At 40.6% G+C, this 27,500-nt stretch overlaps 1 protein-coding gene across 9 annotated transcripts in view; it reads left to right on the top strand.

Annotated features, from left to right (window-relative positions):
- LOC123504515 (cardioacceleratory peptide receptor-like) overlaps window positions 1-27,500 on the top strand; it is a 281,235-nt gene that overhangs the window by 120,571 nt on the left and 133,164 nt on the right. For all 9 annotated transcript variants that reach the window (XM_045255089.1, XM_045255088.1, XM_045255087.1 and 6 more), the window contains one exon: window positions 1-435. This exon is cut by the window's left edge and continues 5 nt beyond it. In XM_045255089.1, coding sequence (XP_045111024.1) covers window positions 193-435 — 243 coding nt within the window. In that variant the 5' untranslated portion in view covers window positions 1-192. The remainder of the gene's footprint in view (window positions 436-27,500) is intronic.

Raw genomic sequence — 27,500 nt, forward strand, 5'->3', positions numbered from 1 at the left:
CTGCCCGGCACGTGAGGCGTCCCGCTGGGCACCGCGACCACCCAGGGTACGCAGGGCTAACCAGAGTCCTCCAGGCAGACGGGGCGTGAGGGAGGGAGCCTGCGCCCCTCCCTCCCCCTCCCTCTTACCACCTATATCTCCCCCTTGAAAATGGACACTGTTGGTGACATCTGACTCGCCGCACCCCCAGCCATGTCGGGTCAGGTCACGGGCGTCCCCACCACCGCCCTGCCGGAGGCCACCACTCAGGGGCCAATGGGTGGCGGTGGGACGGTCCCTGACGATACTGGGGTTCTGGTGGAGGGAGGAGGCCCCATGCTGGAGGAGGACGGGGGAGAAGCCCTACTGGAGTTAAATTGCTCTGTGCCCTGTGGGAACTACACGGCGCCCACCAACACTTCCAACGTGCCCGGCGATTCCTACTACTTCTACGAGGTGAGTACTGCACGCCCTTGTGTTCCTCGCTCCGGCAGAATAACGCTTGTACATTCCTTGGTCCAGTGGGTACCTCTCGTTATATATATTTACTCATATACCTATATCACCTCGACATGTAGTACTATTACCTTTGCGTATCTCATCCAAATAAGCATTAACCCCTTCAGTACCAAGACACGTTTCCATATTCATTCTACTTACTATTTGGTGATTTTACATAGCTTCAGAAACTTATGTGGGAGTTTAAAATAGAGAAGAATCTGGTCATTAAACTTCTGACCTCCATAGATCCTTCCTAATGTCAATATAATCGTCTAATCATACCCAAAATTCATGATAGAAATGCGTCCCAGTACTGAAGGCGTTAGCACACACTTGTCCTTCAACTTTACAAATACTCCAGCATCCCAAGACATCCCTTGACCCCATCACACAGACTTCCACGTTCCTGTCTGCCTACCTTTGTGTTTCTCAGCTCAACTGGTAATGCTACACACTCCTATGTATCCCAACACGAGAAATACTACAACTTAACTTATCTATCCCCCGACACAAAGTACAGCCAACTTTCGTGTCCCTCGACAAAACAAAAGATTCCAGGTATCACGTAGCGTATCCCTCGGCCAGTCCTCAAGAATGTGGTGGTTTTAGTGTGAGTGTGTTAGTGTGCTGTTCAAAACACGTGCCATCTGTGGAGAGAGAGAGAGAGAGAGAGAGAGAGAGAGAGAGAGAGAGAGAGAGAGAGTTTATTATTGTCCTCACATATTTCAGTAGTATTGGCATTCTCTCTCTCTCTCTCTCTCTCTCTCTCTCTCTCTCTCTCTCTCTCTCTCTCTCTGATAACCGAAGAAAGTTTGCTCTTACAACTCTGAAATTCCTCGCCTCGCTCCCTCGCCAAGTTTTCTTCCGCCTCCACTTTCTCTCCTTCCTGCGTGTCCTTGTCTCTCCTGTTTAAAAAAAGGGGCGACGGAGGGACACCAAGGGGAAAAATGTGTGTCGTTTATCTCACTTCAACTTTTCTTCTTTACACTCTTACGTTGTGTCGGTTTCTGAAGTGTTCTTTCCTTGTTTTTCTTTCCTTTGTGAATGAGTGGGTGGGAGAAAGAGGAGGGAAGGATGGATTGGTTTGTTAGGGTCTCTGTCTCTCTATCTCGCTGTATTTCGAAATTTGAGATTATTCAAAGGTTGAGTTAGGTTAGATTAATCTCCAAATGTACTGTCACGTAAGCCAGCAGCAAAGTGGAGTATCGTAAGCAAAGACAGAGACAGCACTGAGGCAATCCCTTGTAAAATGCTCCTCGCCAGATTAATTCCAGAGGTTTTACAGATGGAAAAATGCAAGCTGGCGTGAACTCCATCATCGCTGCCTCTCACAAAGGCACACACACAATCTGCAGGGATTTTTCCATTAAGGTACGAGTGGAGAGAGAGAGAGAGAGAGAGAGAGAGAGAGAGAGAGAGAGAGAGAGAGAGAGAGAGAGAGAGAGAGAGAGAGAGAGAATGTATGATCTATGAATGCTATCACACGATGAGTTTTGAATATAAATTGATTTCAACTTGCATTTTGTTTTGGAATCGGTCAGTGTAATTAGTTTTTCATGTGTCAAAGAGACTGACCAAAGGCATGTAGGTTAGAGGAAAAAACTATCAACTACCTGCTACGAAAATGTCGAATAAATATTGTAGAAAAAATGTTTTGTTTAGTTAATGTTTTTGCTTTGAGATATCATAACTAGTGTGTGAGTTATATATTGATGCCAAAATGTATACAGTTCGGTATTATTTAACTTTTATTAATCATCTTATAAACACTCACACACAAGAAATTAAGACAGAACAATCAAAATAGTGTAAATATGTTTTCAGTAGATTGTCCTTTGAGAATGCAGGAGAGGGTAATACATCGTCAGCTGTGATTAATTTCCTGGGTGAGCAGTGCCAGTTTATCCTTTCCAGAGAGACTGAATGAACGCAGAAATACCAAGAGGAATAGAAGGAAAACAGTGCGAGAATTTGTAACGGGTTTAAGTTTTATGACAAGCGCACGGGTTCGAATCCTGTCCAAGGTCCGAGTGTAGGTTGGGCTTCCTCACTCGGGGCAACGGTTTCCTAGCGGATGGGCTTTGAGATAGGAGGTACCCCAAAAAGTATCTCCTTTAGCTCATGAATTCCCGTGAAAAGCCCACATGGTATAAATGAAAAAAAAATTATCAAACCTTAACTGGAAATTGATTATAACAGAACGAAAGATGACCAGAAGAGAATGAACTTTGTTAAATCTATAAGGAAGATATTCAATGCTATTTTGCTGCAGTATCTTAATTAGAGATGTTTTTATTATTAAATAACAGTGACAAAGTAAACATCATATTTTCTATTTTGTCTCGTCCAGGGAAAGTGGTTCATTCTGAGTGTTGTGAATGTAAGAGTGACCAGAGAAGAGAGTTAATAAATGTGTAGAGAATTAATAGATAAACGGTACTATAGTAATAATAATAATAATGATAATAATAATAATAATGATAGTGATAGTAACAGTAATAATAATAACAGCAGTAACAACAACAACAACAACAACAACAACAACAACAACAACAACAACAACAATAATAATAATAATAATAATAATGTGACGAAACTCAAGGGATGAAAGCAAAATAGTGATAACAAGAGGAAAAGAAACAAGAGCAGCAATAAAAGAGAGAAGAAGAAGACGAAGAAAAAAAAATAAAAGAGAACAGACAAACAAATATACCAGTGTGAAAAATCTAACAAAACTCACAAAAAAGGAAAAACACTAATAAAAATAATAAAAACAATAATAATAACAGCAATAATAGACCAAAGCTGTGACAATACAATGACATATAGGCCAGGTAGTCCCCGTTGCCTCGTGCATCAGTCACTCTCACCTGTACTGGGGCAATGCAGGTGAAGGGAAGGGAAGACTCGGGGAGGGAGACCAACAAAGTGAAGGGAAGAGAAGAGAGGGATGGTAGATGAAAGAGAGGGGAGAGCGAGTGGCAGGCGAAGGGGAGAGGGATGAGAACAGAAGAAAATAGATTGAAAAAAAAAACTGAAAAAAAAGAAAGATTAGGATAGAAACAAAGATGGAGATAAAGAAAGGGAAGATTACTCACTTGGAATCAACTGTTTGTAATGGTTGAACAAGACTTAAATAAGTTAGAAAACGCAATGATTGGAAGAGGGAGTGACAGATGTAGGGGAAGGAACAGGTGAAGAGGTAAAGGGGTAGGTTGGAGGGAGGGAGGACTGGAGGGAGGGACGGAGGGAGGGAGACAGGGATGGAGGATGGAGGAAAGGGGGTTGACAGGTCGGTGGTTGTCTCTGGTCACTGGAAAAACAGCCGTCGAGAACCTTATAAGGGTTAAAGGGATCTGGAAAGGCAGGCCGATTTCCATGTAAATGTATGTAGATTCTCTCTCTCTCTCTCTCTCTCTCTCTCTCTCTCTCTCTCTCTCTCTCTCTCTCTCTCTCTCTCTCTCTCTCTCTCTCTCTCTCTCTCTCTCTCTCTCTCTCTGTTCTCTATTTCATTCTATCTCTCGATTTTTTTTTTTTTTTTTTTTTCTTTTCCATTTGTCTGAATTTTTGCATTTTCATCTTTATAGTTTTTCTTTCTCTCTCCTCTCTCTTTCTTCCCTTTCCTTTCTTCTCATATTCTTGATCATTTACTTTTGGTTTTCTCTCTCTCTCTCTCTCTCTCTCTCTCTCTCTCTCTCTCTCTCTCTCTCTCTCTCTCTCTCTCTCTCTCTCTCTCTCTCTCTCTCTCTCTCTCTCTCATTTACATTTACATTTCCTCAACGCATGATTTCTCTCAACCTTTATATATATATATTTTTTTTTTTGCTTTGAATTTTCTTTTCGCGTTCTCCTCCACAAATTGCTCTATTTTCCCTCGCGTCAAACTTTTCCTCTAACCATTTATAAATATTTTCCTCCCACGACCAACTCCCTCCTTGCCCTCATTACACGTTCAGGTAGCTTTTTTTCCCATTTTTTTTCTCTTTTTTTCTCCCTTTTTCCTTTATGTTCTTTTTACTCTATTCTCTTATTTTGCTTCCTTCTCTCCCTTCCCCTTCTTTCCCTTCCTCTCTTCGCTACTCATCTTGTTTTTATTTCCATGTCATCTCTAATTTCATGTCTAGCTCAAAATTGTGTCTTCAGGAATGTCCTTTTTCATCTTCTTCTTTTATTTTCTTCCAGTGTATTGCCAATTTCTTCAGGGCCCGACTGTCTTCTCATCTGTCATACTCCTTCTCTTTTTTTCCTCTTCCTCCTCTTCCTTCTCACTCAACGTTTCTTCCCTACATTCCATCCCGTCCCCTGCCTGTCAGTCCCAGTCCAGGGCGATTTAATTTAGACGGTAAAACGACGACTTGAATTACTGCCTCGAGATTGACCACAAGCCTCACTGTCTATCTTCCCTTGTTGGTCTTTTCAGTCGGTCCTTCAACATAGCCTTAAATCCAATTTGACCTAATCTTACCTATCTTTCATTAGTGTCTTTTTCAGCGCCTTTCCTTTGTCGTTTCCATGTTGCTTGCTCTTCCACTATACCAAATCTTTCTTCTCCTAATGTCAGTGTATCTCTTTGTGCTTCTAAACATGATTTTACGTAATCCAACGTGACTTAATTCTGAGTTTCTCTAATGGTGCTTTCAACAGCCTTTCTTCTTTCCTTCCCCATTGCTTTTTCAGCCATCAAACCTTGTTCTCTCTTCGCACGTTCACTTATCTTCTTTCTTTTACATTCCTCTTGCCTCCTTATCGTCCGTTGTGTCATTTCCATTTATCTTTATTTTTTTGTGTCGTTCATATCTATCTATTAACGCATCGAAGCAGAGGTTATCAGAAGAATGCATATGTGAGAGTTCGTTCATTGGTTCAGAAGCATTGGGTTTAGCTTGTGTTTTGTGCAAATGTCTTTTACAGTTTCGTGACATCTTGTATTATATTTTCTTCTCTTTTTCATTAATCATTTATTAGTTTATTTTTTGTTTGTGAACTGTTGCTACCGTTTTGCCAAAAGTTGTTATACACACTTACACTCACACTCACACACACACACACACACACACACACACACACACACACACACACACACACACACACACACACACACACACACACACACACATACACACACACACCGAATAAACTTTTACGCTTATATCTCCTAAATATTTTCATTTCCCATTTCACCACCATTCCTCTTCCTCCTCCTTCATCTCCTATCTTTTCTTCCGCAAGGCTCGGATGTCTCTTCCTCGGTATCTGCCAACTCCACACACACACAAAAAAAAAAAAAGAAAAAAATCGTGACTCGAGGAAAAATGTCTTCAACTCCTTAAAAACGCAGAACCAAAATCCGCCTTCCCGTTTGTCCAGCTATCAAATTTTATCACTTAAATGCATGACGTATAAGGAACAAATTTTAAAGTGTAGAGGAAACTGCTGCCTTAAAAACTGGTAAAGTTACTGATGACAAAATCCCAATAGTAAAGAATCGCAACGGCATATCCACATAAGAGAAATATTCTGAATATCCACCACCCACTCTAATCCTATATGAACAATTACTTTTTTGAAGACGTGGAGAATAATTTTACTTGCGATCCTTAAAAACGGAAGGAAACAAAGCATCAGGACCACATGAAATTGCCTCTTGAATATTTGCTAAGAATGTGCTTGTCAAACCTCTATCCTTATTATCTAACAAGTCATTAAACACACAAGTTCCTTATGAATGGAAACTTACAAATGTTACATCCATCTTTAAAAACAAAATATATAAATCTCAACTTCAAGATTACCGTTCCATAAGCCTCATATCTGTAGCGGGAAAACTTATAAGAATAAAACAAATAAGGGATAAGACTATAGAATTCCTGGATTGCAAAATAAACCCTTCTGTGTAACGAATTCACTTGATTGCTTCCACGACGTGTGTGATATGTACAGTAATACCATGGCACTAAATGTAGTTTATTTTAATTTTCAGAAAGCATTTGATAATGTTCCTCATAAGTGGCTCATGCATAAAGAAAAGTTCACAGCTTATCAGGTAACCTCGCCGCACAGATTGAGGATTGATTGACAGATTGCAAACAGAGAGAACCAATTAATAGTAAATCTTCAAATTGGATGATTATGTTAATCCCCCACATATATCTCTGAAGCTGTATAAAATCACCAAATAATAAGTAGAATGAATATGGAAGCGCGTCGTGAAACAGGAGAGATTTAAAGAGACCATGGTGATACTTAGGTTTCCCACCAACTTACTGCTAACCCCGTCACAGTAATGGTATGAGGAATGGAGGCCTTACACTACCACTATCGCCATCATAGCCAATACAATCAAATATAAGATAGAGCAAACGGCTCATCAGGTGACACAAATAATAAAAATGTGTGTAGATCAGATGTAATACAAGTCTACGTTTTCTCTTTCTTACATTCCTATCAAAATTCATGTTTTTTTTCTCATTTTCTTTTTCGTCTATACAACATTGTGGAGTTTTGTTGGTGTGGAGGAGCCTTTTTCCGTGCTAACGTGTCTTTGTAGATTAGATGGAATAGAGGTCTACAATTTTTCGTATTTTCCTCTCAAACTTCATGCTTTTTTTATTCCCTTTCGTCTATACAACATGGTGCAATTTTGTTAGTGTGGAGGAGCCTTCTGTGCTAACGTGTCTTTCTAATTGTTGAAATGTAATAGAAACCCAAAGAGCCTTGTAAGAACCTCAGTGTCTGTTGCTGTTTGGACTGCATTTCTATTCCTTTGTACACTTACTCCCTTTCCGCGGCTGGCCAGTGGTTTTCCAGAGGTGTTGAGTGCTTACTGGCGTGTCTAAGAAATTTAACGTGGTGTGTTTGTGAGAGAGAGAGAGAGAGAGAGAGAGAGAGAGAGAGAGAGAGAGAGAGAGAGAGAGAGAGAGAGAGAGCAAATAAAATATCATTTCAACAATCATATGACACAAGTGATATACCCTAATTTTCTCATTCTCCTCCTCCCCTTCCTCCTCCTCCTTCTCCTCCTTCTCCTCTTCCTCCTCCTCCTCCTCCTCCTCCTCCTCCTCCTCTTCTTCTTCTTCTTCTTCTTCTTCTTCTTCTTCTTCTTCTTCTTCTTCTTCTTCTTCTTCTTCTTTCCTCTTCCCTCGTCTCCTCCTCCTCCTCCTCCTCCTCCTCCTCCTCCTCCTCCTCCTCGTGCAGGCGGCCTCCAGACTTATGGCCTCAATATCACCACTAAAAAGAAGAATATGCTCCAATTTATGCAAAAAGATTGTGTTTTTCCCTCATATAGCTGGCGTCTGAGGTCGGCAGGCGTCCCCACAGTGCTTGGTGCCGTGGAGGGCTGTGTGAGTGTGTGCTGTAAGGAGTGTGTGCTGTTGCGGACTGGTTACTGTGAGAACTTCGCTGTGGGATGAATTATTTGAAACTCTTTACTTGTTGAGGTAGTTGATGTGATGATGTGGTGAGGGTGGTGGTGGTGGTGATGTATGAAGACTTGATATGGTTGGTGATTGTAGTGTTTTGATTGTGGTGGTGATGATGGTTGTGGTGATAATGTAGTGATGGTGGTGTTGTGGAGTTGATTGAAGTAGTGGTGATATTGGTAGTGTTCATGGTGATAATAGATGACAGTGATAGTGGTGGTGGTGGTGGTGGTGGTGGTGGTGGTGGTGGTGGTGGTGGTGATGTCATGTTTGTTATCGCCAAGTCAAGAAATTTCCTTCCCCATTTTGTATATTTTCCTCTTAATATTGCCTCATATTTTTCTCTTTTCATTCTTTTTTCCCTCGTTGTGTTGTAGTTTTTCCTTTACATCTTAACTAAACGTCATCTTATATTCTCTCTCTCTCTCTCTCTCTCTCTCTCTCTCTCTCTCTCTCTCTCTCTCTCTCTCTCTCTCTCTCTCTCTCTCTCTCTCTCTCTCTCTCTCTCTCTCTCTCTCTCTCTCTCTCTCTCTCTCTCTCTCTCTCTCTCTCTCTCTCTCTCTCTCTCTCTCTCTCTCAGTATTTTACCATCTTCTCCACACTCCTACCTAAATAATTTCAAAGATTTTTACCTGAAATTAAACCTTTATGGAAACTGCCACACACTCTCCTGCTCAAACACACACACACACACACACACACACACACACGTGACCTTGCCTTTACGTATGTATATCCTTGATTTTTCGCTAATAACTTTTCATGGCTTATAATCGTCGGACCACAAGGAAGATTGCATGGTTTTATTGCGTCAAGAATGATAGTGTTTTGTCGTCAAGGAATTGTACACCGCCTAGTTACTCATCCGGCACAATTGTATCTTATTAATTTCACCATGACTTACTAATGGTGGGATCGAGTCAAGTTTGGAATCTCTCTGTGCTTTTGATCGGGTTAGTTCCGCCACCTGAGAACTCATAAACATGTTAACTCCGTCACTGCCACGTTGTTCTCACTCGTTGAATTGGCCAGGCATCTCATTTTCGTTTAAAATATACGTGTAATTAACTTTGTACTCCTGTAAGAACCTGTTTATTTGTAGGATGCTGGATTATTTGAACCTATGATCCAGGATGAGGTGAGGGTGTCGGCACTCAGCAGGAATACAAAATTGCTACAAGTTGTACGAGACGTGGGTACGTAAAAGCTAAGAGAGTCGCAGCATCTCTGTAGTGACTGTTACCAAGCTCGCGTGTCCTCACCTGGAGAAAACTACAGCTACTACAACAGTCGGTAATACTAAACACGGTGCTTGATATACCTCGGCAAAGTGGTAAATCTCAAGGAATTTTTGTATTTTTGTTTTTGTCAGAATCCATATACTTTGATATACACAGACTATGGTGTTTCATAAAGCTCTACAAAAACAGATTAGATTTCAGGGGTTCTTTTCTGAATGTAAATTTGTATTGATCATTATATTTTAAAGTGGAATAGTTCGTTCATGTCAAAGCAAGGGTTTGTTATTTGTGTCCCTTGTGCTTGATAATTGCTTTTGTATTTTTTATATCCGTTTAAGTGCTTCAATAATTTTAGTCTGAAATAAATATCTGGTTCGACTTGAAGGAAAGAGAGCCTCTTAGCTTCCTTGTGCTTTCTCAGTCCAAGTGAAAAATGCCTTGAGCCTTTCACTGCTGTAAGGCACACTTTTCTTGATTACCAGCCATGCAGATACGTTTCTTTCTTGCTCTAAATCCACCTCCAGGGATTGCACTGGCTCGATATTGTAAAATCAATATCTTTTACCCCTTTTTTTCTTATATATGCTGATAAAGACAACAAACATTCCTTTAATTGCTGTGAAATATTGCATATTATTATAAAAAATTAAGAAAAATATATTTAAGTTAGAATAAAAGAAAATTAAAGTGGAAATTTGCGTTTCTTGTGTACATTTGCTCTGTTTTTTTTTTCATGATACATCAAAAGGTAACCAGTTCAAGTTATAGGGAGCAATGAAATTAATATCCCTAGTATTTGTTTACCATTGTGCCTTTGTTACATAAAAAGACGACTAAATAATCTTAATCTAACACACAACAACCACTTCATTTAACAGGAAGGAAAGAAATCTGCATCGTTTACGTTTATATTTCATGTCTTAATAACTCTAATCACGAAATCATAATAAGCAAACTAAGTCACAGGGAGGAAAGCAAAATTGTATCTCTTTTACAGTTTTATTTACAACATTGATTTTAAATACAATAACCCATTCAAGTCATAGTAGGGAAGGAAATTTGCGTTCTCTGTGCAAATTTCCCCTTCGTTCCTGTGGCTGCGGTGTCGGTAGAAGTTCTCCCAGGGTGCCTTTGATGTGAGAGGGCGAGTGCTGCCGGGAGGGGGGAATAAAAAAGATCAATCATGGTTGCTTTGGGTGGCCGCTCCTGGAAATAGGGTCAGAAAATGCTCCGCCAAGGTATTTTGTCAAGATGGAAAGTAAAAAGCCTTCACGTCAAGAAAAATTAAACTGCAGTGTACCAGGTAAAAGAAAGGAGAGGAAGAGGAGACAGGCGGACAAGGTGGAGAACGGGGAAGTGAGTAGTAGTAGGAGGAGGAGGAGGAGAGGGAGAGAGAAAAGGACAAGCAAGGTAAGAAATGCCAACCAGCGTCAGTCAGTTATGAGGAAAGTTAAGGTAAATTCTATATGATTTTGGCGGAGGAAAAAAAAAGAAAGAGGGGGCAGTATCCTTAGTCCTTTATTGTTTTAGAGAGAGAGAGAGAGAGAGAGAGAGAGAGAGAGAGAGAGAGAGAGAGAGAGAGAGAGAGAGAGAGAGAGAGAGAGATGCTGATACATCTATTGGCTCTCGTAATATACATGTCATAAAAAAATATGTAACAAATGTAACTAAGATCCGTTGAGACGATGCTTTATTACGGACCTGAAGTATATTAATAAGTGGTAGCTGACGCAGAGAGAGAGAGAGAGAGAGAGAGAGAGAGAGAGAGAGAGAGAGAGAGAGAGAAGGGGACTTAAATGGTTTCCTGCAAAAGAATAATTAAAAAAGAAAATTAAACCATAACTGTGAACCCTTAGAATTTTTATTGCATCACAAAAATGCGGGAAAGAAGGCATTAAAGTGTGTGTGTGTGTGTGTGTGTGTGTGTGTGTGTGTGTGTGTGTGTGTGAGAGAGTCCTTTTCCAGCGATTGAAAGTAACATTTTTGATATACAGTTAATTTCTCTTCGCTTCCCGTGCTTGAAAATCGTGTGCTTTATTCATTTATTCATTTATTCATTCGCTCTTTTAATTCTGTAATGTTTTCGGCGCCAAATGTGGTCGGTGGAATATCAACCTGCGTACTTCCATATCCGTCTTTCTCTCGCTCTATGTGTCAATCTATCTGTCTAAATGTCTATATATCTCTTTGTCTATCTACCTTTCCATCTATTTATTCATATTTATTAACTTCTTCAGTACTAGAACACATATTTACCATGAGTTTTATATGCGATTACACTATTTTATTTACATTAGGAAGGCTCTATGGAGATCAGAAGATGAATAGTCGTGCTTTTCTATTTTAATCCCCACATAAGTTTCTGAATCTGTATAAAATCACTATATAGTAAGAAGAATAAATATGAAAACGTGTCACTGTACTAAAGAGGTTAAGCTTTTATTTTATATCTGTCAATCTATCTTTCTATCTCTCACTTAATCTCTCAGTCTGTTCATTCATACGTACATATCGGTCTCTGTTTTCTTTATGTACGTATGTATGTATGTATGTATATATGTGAACTCTGGAACTCCTGTATGTATGTATGTATGTAAAGTCTGGAACTCCTACCTGTTTCTGTATTTCCAACTTCCTTTAACTTGACTTCGTTCAAGAAGGAGGTTTCAAGACAACTGTCCTTATTCTTTGACTAATTTGATCGTCCCTGTAATGAGGCTAATGACTGACTGGGCATTTTTTTTTCTTTATATTCTTTTTGTCCTTGGCCAGTCCTCCTCTCGTACATAAAAAGTATATACGTATGAAACGATCTATTTATCTGTCTATCTATCTGTCTCCCAGTGTGTGTGTCTGTGTGTGTGTGGGTTCCTAAAGGCATAGAGGCGCGTGGAGGTGAGCCGTATAGCCATTATAAAGAATGAATTTTGTGTCTCCTGCCCTCAATTACTGATGTGGAAGGTAAAATATTATTGCCGTGTGACTTTTATGTCCTGGGCTTTTGTACGTTTCTCGTGGGATGTTCTGGGGTCAAAGGCTTAGAGAGAGAGAGAGAGAGAGAGAGAGAGAGAGAGAGAGAGAGAGAGAGAGAGAGAGGGAGAGGGATGGGGGACAGTGTTGGTGTGTTGTATTCATTCATGTTGGGTGCTTTGACATGCATATTCTCTCTCTCTCTCTCTCTCTCTCTCTCTCTCTCTCTCTCTCTCTCTCTCTCTCTCTTCACAACATAATTTAGAACAGAATGTTATTACTCTTGGGTCCACACACACACACACACACACACACACACACACACACACACACACACACACACACACACACACACACACACACACACACACACACACACACACACACACACACACACACACACACACACACACACACACACACACACACACACACACACACACACACACACACACACACACACACACACACACACACACACACAGGACACACACAAACACACACACATGACAGAGAGAGAGAGAGAGAGAGAGAGAGAGAGAGAGAGAGAGAGAGAGAGAGAGAGAGAGAGAGAGAGAGAGAGAGAGAGAGAGAGAGAGAGAGAGAGAGAGAGAGAGAGAATGTCCTGTCCTATTTACTCTGAAGTGAGACAAAAGTGACGGAGAGAGAGAATTAAATGTCAAAAATGAGAAGGAGAACGAACAGGCAAAGAAAGAGGAGGAAAAAGATGACATGGGAGAGAAGCACAAGGAGAAGGAGGAGGAGGAGGAGGAGGAGGAGGAGGAGGAGGAGGAGGAGGAGGCAGAAGAGGAGGAGAAGGGAGAAGAGAGGGAGGGAGAGAAAGAGACAGCAGAAAAAGATGACATAGAAGAAGAGAAGGAGGAAGAAGAGGAGATTGAGAAGGAAGAAAAGGAAGGAGAAGGAATAAACGAAGGAATAAAAAGATAACGTGAAGAAGGAAGAGTAGAAAGAGGAAGAGAAAAAAGGAATCTTAAAATATCAAAGGAACGAACTGCCTGAAGGAGGAGGAAGAAGATGAGAAAAGAAAGAAACAGTAGGTAGGAAAAGATAAAATAAAGGAGGAAGAGGAAGAAGAGGAGAAGAGAAAAAAAAGGATGAAAAATAACAAGTAAGTTCATGCCATGTTCATCTTTGGCCTTTTAGCGCTACAGAATCTAATTTACAGCAACGTTTAGACCGGGAGGCGCACACACACACACACACACACACACACACACACACACACACACACACACACACACACACACACACACACACACACACACACCACAAGCCATGCACTCCACCTTTACTTCCTCACTTCGTAGGTAGAAAGAGACAGGAAAGACTAACAATTGCGTGGTTTCTTTCTTGTGTGTTTCTTTGACTTGGGATCAAAACTGTGATATGGACAACCAGGCAAGTCCCACACTATACACCCTCCTGATAGTTTACGTAGGAATATATAGGAAAAAAAATCATTATCTTATCTTTCTCTTTTTCCCCGTTCGCATCCTTCCTTTGCATATTTTTTGGTATCGATCTTATATTCTTAACCAGGAGGCAAGCAAATCATCAAAATAATTACCATTAACCTCCTTCTATTACTTTAGATAACAGAATAAGGCAGAAGATGAATAAAGGAATTGTTTGTTACTCTGAGAGAGAGAGAGCAGAAGATGAAGAGAGAGAGAGAGAGAGAGAGAGAGAGAGAGAGAGAGAGGAGCATTGACCCCTTCAGTACCATAATGCTTTTTCATATTCATTCTGCTTACTATTTGGCGATTATACAGCTTCAAAAACTTACCTGGGAAGATTAGAATAGTGAAGACTGTGGCTATTAATCTTCTGACCTCCATAGACGCTTCCTAATACAAATAAAGTCGTCTAATCACACACAAAAATCAAGGTAAAAATGCGTCACAGTAGTGGAGAGGTTAAAGCAACAGTACATTGGATAGAAAGAACTCACTGCTTTCTTTACTAGTTCCTCCATTTGAGTACTTCCTTTGTGTTCTTTCATGCAGAAGAAATCTTTATTTAAAACGTCCTCCCTTTTCAATACGACAATTTTCCAAAGCCACAGAGAAAACTAGCCGAGTTTTCAAGACAGTTCCTCCTTTTAATAAGCTAGAAATCTTACCAGTCTATCACCAGAACCATCGAAATGCTCTTAAAAACACGAGTATCTTGAACTGGAGCCCTTGGAAAGCAGTGATGGTGTGAGAGCAAACCGTTTGAGAATACGGAGCAGAAGACCAGAGTGGCACTGAGCTGCTGGAGGAGGCGGTGGAAGGGCTGGCACTCGTATTGATGGCAGGCTGATTGGTGCCGCGGACCTTGGGATTAGAGGGAGGATTAACCTGATATATCGCTGACCCCTGCTGAGATGCGGAGGAGGAGGATCAGGAGAAGGAGAAAGAGGAAGAGGAAGAAGAGAAGAGGAGGGGACAAGGAGGAGAAGGAGGACAAGGTGAACCCAAAGAACATGACTCTACGGTCTTGGCCAGCTAGAAGAGAAGTAGGAAACAGTGGAGAATGAATGAGAAGAAATTAAAAGAAGAAGGAAAAAGAAGAAAAAAGAAAGTGGAAGAAGGAAAGGAAGAAAAATAAAAGAAGAAGGATGAGGAGGAGACGAAGAAATGAAAGAGGAAGAAGTAGAAGAAGAATGAGGAAGAGGAGGAGGAGGAGGAGGAGGAAGGCGTGAAGAAGAAGAAGAAGAAACAGAAGAAGAAGGAAAGAAGAAAAGAAAAAAGAAAAAGAAAAAAGAAGATGAAGAGGAAGAAGAGGTTGCAGAAATGCATAACATATTTGGAGGAGAAGGAAAACAAACAAGAGAAGAGAAAGGAAAAGAAGAAAGAATTTGGAGAAGGAAAAACAATAGGAGGAAGAGGAGAAAGAGGAGGAGGAGGAGGAAGAAGAAGAAGAAGAAGAAGAAGAAGAAGAAGAAGAAGAAGAAGAAGAAGAAGAAGAGTAGGAGGAGGAGGAGGAGGAAGAGGAAGAGGAAGAGGAAAAGAAAATGAAGAACAAGATGAAACGTAACCTATTTGAAAGAGAAGGAAAAAAGAATATGAAAAGGAGAGAGAATAGGAAGATACCACAGAATATTGCACACACACACACACACACACACACACACACACACACACACACACACACACACACACACACACACACACACACACACACACACACACACACACACACACACACACACACACACACACACACACACACACACACACACACACACACACAGTCTATGCCAATCGGTGGGACAGAGAGCATTAGTATCTTGCAGTCATGTCACGTCCTCGTCTTGTCATTGCCATGTAGCGTCCTTGTACTCGTCCTTTCAGTGTCCTGCGCTGTCCGTGTCCTCGTCTCGTCAGTGTCCGGGCCTGCAATTTCCTCACATCACGTCGCAACTTGGATTAAACTTGATTCCCTCCACACAGAACTTACAATAACTCTAAGTATTCCTCATATCCAGTGTCTGCTTGCTAGCCCTTCCAGTTTCCAGCGTTTGCATTCCAGCGAGTCAGCACACCGGGAGGAATGAGCGAAATTATACCAAAAGAAGCGAAGGTCGGAGGGTTTGTCGGCGTCTCCTGCGCTAGTCATGCTACTTGATGGCCTCTTGTGGTCATAACTCCTGTTTCCCGCCGGCTCTCGCTGCCTTTATATGCAAACTTTCTCCTCGAAGTGATGGAGGGAGTAGAATGATTTCATCGGTTGACGTTAACGGCTGGTAGTAGAGGTGGCAGTGGTGTGTTTGTGTGTGTGTGTGGACAGCAGCTCGTGAGGTATGTGACCCAGTGAGGCGCGTCGGTTCGGGTTAGTTTAAGATGGTGGTGAGTTCAAGTGAGTTGCATGAGTCGGCAGGTGTCGCAGTGCAGGTGCTTATGGAGAAACTGGCTCACCTGTGCTGTGTTTGTCGACTTGTTTAGAACATAAAGAAATAAGGCAAGCTGCAAGAGGCTGTCAGACCTACACTTTGCAGTCCTTGTATGAGCAAAGCTACTTAATTCATTCCATCTATCATGTCCCCATCCATAAATTTGTCTAATCTTCTTGTAAAGCTCCCTATTGACTCAGCACTGACGACATGATTACTGAGTCCGTTCCATTCATCAACTACTCTGTATAGGGAACCAGTCCCCCCTCCAATTTCTTTCCTAAACCTTAATTTTTCAAGCTTAAACCCATTATTCATGGTTCTATCCTGGCTACTGATCCTATTTAGTTTATGTGCCTACTTACGTAGTACGCTGGGATATAAACTGATAGATAGATACTCGTAGATGAATAGAAAGATAGATAAACACATAAGTAGGTCGGTAGGTAGATATATAGATGGGGGAAATAATTGATTGATAATTATTGAGCGTATAATTTCATTGTATTTGCAGGGCATTTTGAAGATTATCAGTCATAGTAGATAAGAGAAATTTGAATAAACAGAATCGATTAAAATATTGTGGAAGAAAATATAAAACAAGAAGAAAGAAAATAAATAGAAGAAGGTAGGCAGAAGTTTGATTTGCCTCATAAACTAAACACACACACACACACACACACACACACACACACACACACACACACACACACACACACACACACACACACACACACACACACACACACACACACACATACAACGTTTACATAACTGAATGATTAATATTTCATGTCCATTAAAAGGCCTTGAGCGGCTTAACGAAATACGATACTGTCATATAACACATTTTTTTCGTACGTAGAGACTTTTTTCCCCTTATATTAGGCATGAAACTATCCAATAATGACAAGCACACACACACACACACACACACACACACACACACACACACACACACACACACACACACACACACACACACACAGGCCTCGGGTGGGATATGTCGTGTCTGCAACAACCACACAAGGGAATGGAGCGCCGTGGGACAGAACTCCTTAATAGACAGTGTTCGCTGCGTCACCAGGACAAATGTAGGTTGTTGTAGTACGCGTAATACTCCGAGAAGTCTTGCTTTACGTGGGGAGGTGAACGAAGGCCAGAGTTACAGTATAAATGGGCGTAATAAATCCAGAGACATCAAGGAAATGAAACCTCTAGCTGGAGGCTTTTGGTGGTGGTGGTGGTGTTTGTGTTAGAATTGTTGTTTTTGTTGTTTTTGTCTGGATTCGTGTTTGTATTTTGGGTTCATTGCTTTGTTTTGTTTAGTGTTGCTGTGTTTGGTAAAGTGTTGCTGGCTCTGTGGATGTTACTTGCTATTGGTTCTGTTGGTGTTACTACTGGGATTATTGCTACTGTTGCTGCTGTACTACTACTACTACTACTACTACTACTACAAAGACCACCACCACCATCACCACCACCACGAATCTTCCAGTTACCGATGACCAAAGTTTCCCCCATAAAAATGACCATATAGGAAGGGAGGTGGCGGGAGGGAGAGGCGGTGTGTTTCGGCGCCAAATGTCCACTTCGGTGCGGCGCCAGGGACGGCCACTCACTCCCCCACCCATCATTGCCGCCAGGGAGGGAGATGGAACGGAAGGCTCGGTGGTGGTTGTGGTGGTGGTGGTGGTGGTGGTGTAGTTATAAGGAGACCAGGGTATCAGTAAGATGGTTTAGTTTTTTTTTCAATTCTTTAGTATTGGTGGTTCTAGTTGTGGTGGTAGTAGTAGTAGTAGTAGTAGTAGTAGTAGTAGTAGTAGTAGTAGTAGTAGTAGTAGTAGTAGTAGCAGTAGTAGTAGTAGTAGTAGTAGTAGCAGTAGTAGTAGTAGTAGTAGTAGTAGTAGTAGTAGTAGTAGTAGTAACTGTTGTTGTTGTTGTTGTTGTAATAAAAACGACAAAAGAGGATAAGATGAGGAGGGAAAGAAAAGGAAACGTACATGTTTTATAGGACAATCTCTCTCTCTCTCTCTCTCTCTCTCTCTCTCTCTCTCTCTCTCTCTCTCTCTCTCTGACAATCTGGTTTATTCTGGTCGTTACCAAAATCTTAGGCGTCTTGTTCTGTCTTCCCCTCTATAACTCTTTGTTCTGTTCATATCTCCTCCTCCTCCTCCTCCTCCTCCTCCTCCTCCTCCTCCTCCTCCTCCTCCTCCTCCTCCTCCTCTTCTCCCTTCTCTGCCTTCATCATTCCTGTCTCTCGTATTATTATCTTCATTATTATTCTCTCACCCTTTCCTTCTCAACCCTCACCGCTTCTTCTCTCTCCCTTCACCCCTCCTCTCCCTTTCTTCTCTCCACTCTCTCTCCTCCTTCCCTCCCTCTGTAGTAGGTCCTCTTCATTACCTTTTTTTCCATCTTTCCTCCCTCCTCTTTCCCTTCCTCCCATTCCTCTCCTCCCTGGGATTCCCGAGGCTGGTGGTGTCGTTGTAATGATGGGATGTCCTGATGGCGAGAAAGAGGAGGAGGAGGAGGAGGAGGAGAGAGGAGGAGGAGGAAGAAGAAGAAGAGGAAGGAAATTTGGAATAAGAAGGGAAAGGAGTAGAAAATTGGAATAAGAAGAGAAAGGAGAGAGAAAAGAGAGAGAGAAGAGAGAGAGAGAGAGAGAGAGAGAGAGAGAGAGAGAGAGAGAGAGAGAGAGAGAGAGATTATTTTCTCTTCTTTTGTCTCCCGAGAGATATATATTTAAAGCGACCGAGAATTGTTTTACTTCATTTCCTTCTCTCTCTCTCTCTCTCTCTCTCTCTCTCTCTCTCTCTCTCTCTCTCTCTCTCTCTCTCTCTCTCTCTCTCTCTCTCTCTCACACACACACACACACACACACACACAAATCTATGTCGCTGGATTATTGCTTCTGTGTAGACGTGTGTGTGTGTGTGTGTGTGTGTGTGTGTGTGTGTGTGTGTGTGTGTGTGTTTACTTAACGGTGATTTGTCTCGCATGTAGACACGCAGAGACAGATAAGAGGACGCAGGATTGTTTTATGTTTGTGTTTTGTCAGTGTGTTTGTTTGTGTTTCTTTGCGTCCATCTCTTTGTTAATCTATCTGCGTGTGTTCTTTGCCTTTCTGTCCGTGTATCTCTCTCTGTCTCTTTATCTGTTTTCCTACTTTTTATTACTACTTTTATATTAGATTGTGTTTGTTATGTACGAGTATATGTTTATTTATATGTGTGCATTTCTCTATCTGTCCATCTTTCTTCGTATTTTCATTTTTTTTTTCTTGAATTTAACTTTTTTTTATTTTTTCGTGTGTGTGTGTGTGTGTGTGTGTGTGTGTCTGTGTGTGTGTGTGTATGTGTGTTTGTTTGTTTGTGTGTGTAAGATATGCGTATTATATATGTAGTAATCCCATTGGCTCGTTAGTAAAGCCCTTGGATTGCGCACAATTATTCACGACCTCGAAAACAGCTCGCTAATTATTTCACGCTCTATTTTTGCTTATGGTGCTGAGCAGAGAAAAGAGAGTCCGTGCTCCTATCCAGCCTGGCGTGCCCTCATTAGTGCCTCGGGCTGAGAAAATAGCCAAACATACACTGATTGGCGCTCACTCATCGTCATTAACTGCGCCTTGTGTGTGGTTATAAAGGCCGTGTTCCCAAACTTTTCATCGCCTACCTTGTCTACTTTTTAACAGCCTCTAGTGGAAGTTATTGTGGTTCTCAAGAGCGTTTTCGTGATTCTGGAGATAATTTAGATACGGAGCTATACCAGTAATGGGCGAAAAACACTGATGAAGAACTGACTTAAAATCTGTGGTCCTTGAAAACAGTCTTAAGTAGAACATGAAACGCTTCAAAACTCGAGCTTCAAGAGTGGGTGTGCTTGTACGGACACATTTCACGAGATCGATGGGAAGGTTGAGGATGGCGGGATGGCAAACGGATCCCAGGCAAGAACAAACGCATTTTATGTACAATGAGTGGCCATAGAGAGGAAGAGAGACAAGTAAAGACCACGCTATTTCATGGGAAGATAGAGGATAGCATGATGCCTAGAGGGTCAGAGGCAAGAATAAACGTATTTTACCTACAATGCAATGCCGCCGTGGTACAGTGGAACCATGCGTGCTTTGGGGTCCGAAGGGTTTCCAAGCGCACGGGTTCGAATCCAGTCCACGGTCCACGGGCTTCCTCACTCGGGGCAATGGTTTCCTAGAAGATGGGCTTTGAGATAGGAGGTACCCCAGAAAAGTATCCCCTTTAGCCCATAAACTCCCGTGAAAACCCGACATAGTTTAAATAAAAAAGAAATGAGTGGCCATCGAGAGGAACAGAACCAAGTAGAGACTATAGTAAATACATTCCCAGAAGAAAGGAAAAGGAACCAGTAAAAAGGATGGAAAATGTGCAAGTTACTACATCCCTCTTCTAAAACGGAGAGTGGAGGAGTAAACACATGGAAACTACAATAGATTCACTCCTATGTATTCCCTCCACCTTCCCTCTACTGCTCAAAACGGTATTCTTCAATCTTCCCCCTCTTGTCTCTTACATGTGACAGACTCTAGTGGGAGTGATATTGGGTATTCAAAATGGAGGTAATGCCTTAATGAATGTTACTCGTCATGGATGAAAGAAAACACTCACTCTAACATGACTGATGAATAATCCTAATGAGAGAAGAAAAGTAATTATGAATACAATTTTTTTTTTTTTTCCTCCTATTCATTACTTGTCTGATTTTTATTTTTCTCGGTGTTTCCTATCAATCTTTTCTCATGACTAGTTTCTGTATTGATTTATTTTCCTTTCAGTCTGTCTTCTCTACTTTTTTTATTTATTGATTTTAACTCCTGCACTGTTTTTTATTTCCTCTTTTCATTTTCATATATTTTTTTCCATATATTTCTATTGTAATCCTATATTCACTTCTTTTGCTATTTATGGTCTTTTTTTCGTTTCATTTTCCTCTTATTCAAATAAATATTATCCCGTTTTCCGTTTTTTTTCGCTGCAACAAATTTCTATTTCATCATATTTTCTCCTGTTATTTTCATATACAATTGCCAGTTTTACATTTTCCCTTAATTTCTTTATAATACACTCCCAATTTTTTTTTTTCTAATATTTTCATTTACTCGTACCTTTCCTCTTTCCGTCTTAATGAATACACTCCTTTTTTTCTTCCTTCATTATTTTTTTTCCATTCATCTTACACCTATTCTTACTTGTGAAGTGCATTTAATTCCTTGTTTCCTTTCAGTCTTACTCCATAGCTCCTTCTCAGCTCTTCCTCTCAACATGCTTCATTACTTTTCAAAATCCGTTATTCTCTCTTTGTCTAATCTGATTTCCTTCCTTAATAGTCAATGGCATTTAGTTCTTCCTTTCTTCGTGCAATCTCACACTGTAACTTCCCCTCATCTCTTCCTCTCAACAAATCTTCATCTGACATTCTTCCCCATCAGCGTTTCATTTCCTTACTTCTCAAAAATCACTTGATTCCTCCTCGTCTCCACTTCTTCCTCTCATAACTCCAGTTCTCCCACACAACTTCCTCTCTTCTCTAGTTTCTACACTCGTATCCAGCTATTACTTCCTTGTTTTCAGCTTCAGTCCAGGCCCTTCCCCCTTCCTCTTCTGTCACCGCCCCGAGATATTAAGGCCACAAAAACTCAGGATGATACAGCGGCGTCACGTCCTCCTCCTGCTGGTGTCTGTGTGTGTGTGTGTGTGGGGCTCTTATAAAGCAATGGTGTTTGTGTTGTATTTTGATAATAATACGAATAACTATGAATTGAGTGAATGCGTGGTGTCTTTGAGTTTTTAATACACTTTTGGGGTTGCGCTCTCTCTCTCTCTCTCTCTCTCTCTCTCTCTCTCTGGGATGGAAAAAAATGTTGTGTAAATCATAATTCTCCGACACGAGGAGGAATAAGAGATGAAGACTGTGATAAGACTAGCCTCAGATGTAGTTGCTATGCTGTGTCTCTCTCTCTCTCTCTCTCTCTCTCTCTCTCTCTCTCTCTCTCTCTCTCTCTCTAGTAATAATGATAATATGTCAATTTACCTGTTCCTTCTTCTGTTTTTTTTTCCTTAACGTAATTTAACCCTCCTATCAACACCATCAACAGAGCCATCCGCACTTCATTTTTCCTTCCTTCCGTCCTCCTTCATATTCTCCTTTTTCCCTTTTTTTTTTCCTTCTCTATATACACAACACTCCTTCACTACACCCTCCTTTTCTAGTCTTTCCTTCACCTACTTCATTCTCTTCCTCTACTCTTCTCCATTTCTTTCTTTTTTTTCACTTTTTTCTCATCCTAACTTCATCCTTTCTTTTTTTCTGCTTTATACGTCTCGTTTGATCTCTCTCCTTCACTCTTTCTCACTACAGTCTTTCCCTCACTCTTCCTGTTCTTTCTCTCCCTCTCGCAAAGTCAGAAGGACGGAGACACGGCAAGGCAGAGGTAGGGACAATAAAAGATTGAAACTAGGGACATTTTTTTCTATTCCTTTCACGAGATGCCGTCTATGAAAAGTTATTCCCTTTAACGTATGTAAAATGGGCTCAGTTATGGCCTTGCCTAGAGAGAGAGAGAGAGAGAGAGAGAGAGAGAGAGAGTGTGTGTGTCTTCTATTCTTGTTTGATATTAACTCGTTAAATTTTATTCCCATCGTCTCTCTCTCTCTCTCTCTCTCTCTCTCTCTCTCTCTCTCTCTCTCTCTCTCTCTCTCTCTCTCTCTCTCTCTCTCTCTCTCTCTCTGGAAGCGTGTAATCTCATAAGGAAAGCAAATAACAGAACAAGGAGGGCTTCTGGTTCGTGGTCTTATAATCCTTGCCTTTAACACCTCTGCCCCTTCCTGGTATATCCTCGTTTCGTAAATACTACTTCACACTCCGTATTAAGGCACATTATTGTAAAACGCTAGCCTCTCTTATAAGGATTGTTTTCAATGTTCATTTGTTGTGTTCTTATGAATATTTCTCTCATCTTATTCCTCTCAGAAATGGTGTTTTCAGAGCTTATAGAGATAGTTAGTCGCTTTGTCATGTGTGTTTTGGCCACGGACCTCATGTTGATTCAGTGAAATTATGAAAAAAAAAAATCTTGAATACTGTTTTGATTTTCTCTTGGTCATGTTAAAAATCGTTGAGATTAGAAAAGATGACTAGTTGGGTTTTCATGTTTGTTTTGCTAAGTGTTAATGCTACTAGAATAATGGAAGACCAGGTATTGTCTATAAATCATGCTGTAACTAATGGAAATAAGCAAAGACACTTAACTGAACTGTTTTACCCATGACGCAAAACTATGTTGAGGTGATTCTATTTTTTATCATTGTTATTATTATTGTCTTTAATGTCATTTATGATTTATGTATTTATTCACTTAAAACGCTTTATGTCATGGCTTTGTTTGCGGGATCCTTTGTTGGCGTCACCTGCACGCCGGTAGTCAGACACAGGCTGCCTACCTTACAGAGAAGTCACACTTTCTTTTATACATTGAAGCCTCTATAAACAACAGTGTCTGCTGTCATTTCAACACCTCGACTATCCATACAACTATATGTGTCCCCATTACCACAATATTAATTCACTAAGAATCATGAAAACACCCTTAAAAATTATCAGAAAATCTGGGTACCTTTATACAAAACCTGGCTAAAGTAGTGAGAATGAGCCGCCGAGGATTTGAGAATGCGGTATCAGAAATATATCGCTGAGGATGCAAATAGTTCTGGATTTCTATTCCCTGCGCGAAGCTTTGCCAGCGGGGCGCATCACACAGTCCAGGCACACTGCTACGCGAATGATAGTTAGTTGATACTCAAAGAATAGTGTTTAATTTTTTTTTCGCCTCAAAAGCAACACCGCCAAGTCAAGGAAAGCCGCTGAGGAAAGTAAATGCACGTATTCATGTTTATGGTAGAAAGAGAAGACGTGGTGATGCAACATTTATACCAGAGAGAGAGAGAGAGAGGGAACCACGCGTGCTTTGGGATCCGAGGAGTCTCTAAGCGAACGGGTTCGAATCCTGTCCACGGTCCGAGTGTAGGTTGGGCTTCCTCACTCGGGGTAAGGGTTTCCTAGCGGGTGGGCTTTGAGATAGGAGGTACCCCAACAAAAGTATCCCCTTTAGCCCATAAATTCTCGTGAAAAGCCCACATGGTATAAATAAGAGAGAGAGAGAGAGAGAGAGAGATCGTTTTCTTTTATCCTTTCTCCTCTTTTAATCTCTTTTTATTGAGAGTATGATTTATAAAAATGCAATGACGAAAAAAGAAGAGATCGACATGCTAAAGTCATAATTACTTTTATTTCTTCCATCTCTGATCTTTACAATTGCCTTGGATCAGTGAATTAAGTTGAATATGTTATGCTACCATCATTAGTCTGCTAAACGGTTCTTTTTTTCCTTTCAAATGCAATAGTTTTAAAAGCATACAATGTTAACTAATTGGATTTCATCGATGTTCTTGTGATTTCATAATTTGAATAATAAAAAAATGCACTTGAAACATTAATAGCTTACCTTGAAACCTTTGATAAGCAGTGACACGGCGCTCAAGTGTTGCACAATTCAGAGAGAGAGAGAGAGAGAGAGAGAGAGAGAGAGAGAAAATTGCAGCCTCGACAAAGTTAATATTTTCCTCAGTGGCATAATTATCATCGTATCATGGCTTCGTCGAATGAGTGACTGAGTGAGTGAGAGTGTGTGTGAGTGGCAGAGTGAGTGAGAGAGTGAGTGGGCAGATGGTCACTTGATTTTGTAAGGCTTTGAATTTTTTTTTTTTTTATAATGTGAAACAAGTAGACGAAAGCTAATTGTTGTTTGCGAGTATGTGGTAACAGTTTCAAGCGTATTGGAGCTTCACGAATGCACTGAAATCTGCTTCTATCTATTTGTTCATTTACTGCGCTATAACTATCTATCTACCCTATCTATCTATCTATCTATTTCTGTGTATCTATCTGCCTCTTGTCTCATTGTAATCCGTAACTGAAGTCGTCTAAATGTCATGTCTCCAAATTTGAAACCGCTTGTGACCGGAAACCAAAACTGAGCCCCACTGATTGGAAACACAAAGTCACATAATAAACGAAGCACTGAATCCTCCTCGCATTTAAGATTACAGGGAATTCAATAGCGTGTTGTCATAGGAGGAGTGGATCAGATCGGCCCTCATCAGTGAAAGCCTCGTATTTTATTTCCTATTTCTCCCACTTTCCATTCATTCGCCCTCGCCTCCTCCTCCTCCTCCTCCTCCTCCTCCTGCTCCTCCTACTCCTGCTCTTTCTCCACGGCCGCTCTTTCATTGTTGCCATCTTCAGCCTCCTCTCCTCACTCCCCCTCCCGTCTCTCTCTCAAACCGTCACCCGAAGTCTCAATCCTGATTCTCTTAGAATTCACTTCACGTTCTGCTCCCTTCCTCTCCATATGTTGCAATCTCTCTCTCTCTCTCTCTCTCTCTCTCTCTCTCTCTCTCTCTCTCTCTCTCTCTCTCTCTCTTATTTATACATTAATTACATTTTATTTTGGTAATTTTTCAGGTTAAAGGTGTATTTTGAGTACATCCTATCATAAAACCTAATTAAAAATAGTTTGAATTATGTTTATGAGTTATAGATTACAAATTACATTACAGTTAGATAGTTTTAAAGTTTTAAGAGTTCTGTGTTGTCACTGTCACTTGAGTTCACCAGACATTCACACATACTTTGAACTCTCTCTCTCTCTCTCTCTCTCTCTCTCTCTCTCTCTCTCTCTCTCTCTCTCTGGGTTTCCTAATGGTGGTGTTCGTCTCGCTATTCACACAGCTGGTGTTTACTCGAGATTGTTGATTGTTTAGCTTGTGTACCGTTGGACGTTCAGTAGTGCAGTGTGAGTATCACCGGCTTACTCTGCTGTCAATATGTGTGAAATACCTTGATTTGCTTCAGCCTTGCATGTGTTTCAAGTTTTATTCTGTTTTAAGCCATTTACAAGTTCTTATAGAAAACATTTTGATGGAACCGTACCTTCCAAGTCTTTCTGGTAATATTTGGTTCTGGTCAATAAATATTAATCTATCTATCTATCTTTGTAATGGCAAGACGCAATATTTGGTTGTGGTCAGTGAATATCTATCGACTTATCTATCTCTGTAATGGCAAGACGTAATATTTTTTGTTGTGGTCAATAAATATCTATATATTTATCTATTTTTGTAATGGCAAGACGCAATATTTTTGGTTGTGGTCAGTGAATATCTATCTATCTATCTCTGTAATGGCAAGACGCAATATTTGGTTATGGTCAATGAATATCTATCTATCTATCTTTGTAATGGCAAGACGCAATATTTGGTTATGGTCAATGAATATCTATCTATTCATCTATCTATCTTTGTAATGGCAAGACGCAATATTTGGTTATGGTTAATGAATATCTATCTATCTATCTATCTATCTCTGTAATGGCAAGACGCAATATTTGGTTGTGGTCAATGAATATCTATCTCTATCTATTTTTTGTAATGGCAAGACGCTCCTGCTCATATTCTGTTCTGACTCTTTATTCCTTATCCATCTAATTTTCATTTTATCTCAGCCTCACTCCCATTTTTTAATCTCGCTTCTCTAAATGTTCCTCCTCCTCTTCCTTCTTATAATGACTTTTTTTTCATATTCATATTTAAATGTTCTTTGCCACCAAAACTGTTTTATTAATTTTGAGGTAATTTGAGATTTTTTTATTATTTTTTTTTTGTTTTCAGGATTTACATAATCAATTGAGCCATAATATTTGTCTTTACGACTTTCTTATTGTATTTTTTATTGAAATTTTTGATGATTTTTTAGTAATTTCATTATTTTATGTACTGCGTTTCCGTTCAAAGTATTAATGGGTGTCCTAGTTTACACTCATCCATAGACTAATGATATTCAGTGTCTCTTCTGTTGTAATATAGAAATGATCTTTTCTTCTTCTTCTTCTTCTTCTTCTTCTTTTCTCCTCCTCCTTTTCTCCTTTTCCTTTTCCTCCTTCTCCTTCTCCTTCTCTTCTTCTCCTCCTCCTCCTCCTCCTCCTCCTCCTCCTCCTCCTCCTCCTCCTCCTCCTCCTCCTCCTCCTCCTCCTCCTCTTCTTCTTCTTCCTCTTCTCTTCTTTTTTTTGCTTTTTCCTCTTCTTTTTCTTCTTTTCTTGCTTTCTCTCCTCTTCTTTTTTCAGTTCTTTCTTCTTCTTTTTCCTTTTCTTCTATTCTTCTTCTTCTTCTTCTTCTTCTTCTTCTTCTTCTTCTTCTTCTTCTTCTTCTTCTTCTTCTTCTTCTTCTTCTTCTTCTTCTCCTCCTCCTCCTCCTCCTCCTCCTCCTCCTCCTCCTCCTCCTCCTCCTCCTCCTCCTCCTCCTCCTCCATCCCCTCTTCTTCATCCTCCTCCTCCTCCTCCTCCTCGTCCTATATTTGTAACTCCAAACGTCACGCAAGTAAAAACAGCGACCTTCAATC

The sequence above is a fragment of the Portunus trituberculatus genome, chromosome 16 (genome assembly GCF_017591435.1).
Source record: "Portunus trituberculatus isolate SZX2019 chromosome 16, ASM1759143v1, whole genome shotgun sequence".
NCBI lineage: Eukaryota > Metazoa > Arthropoda > Malacostraca > Decapoda > Portunidae > Portunus > Portunus trituberculatus.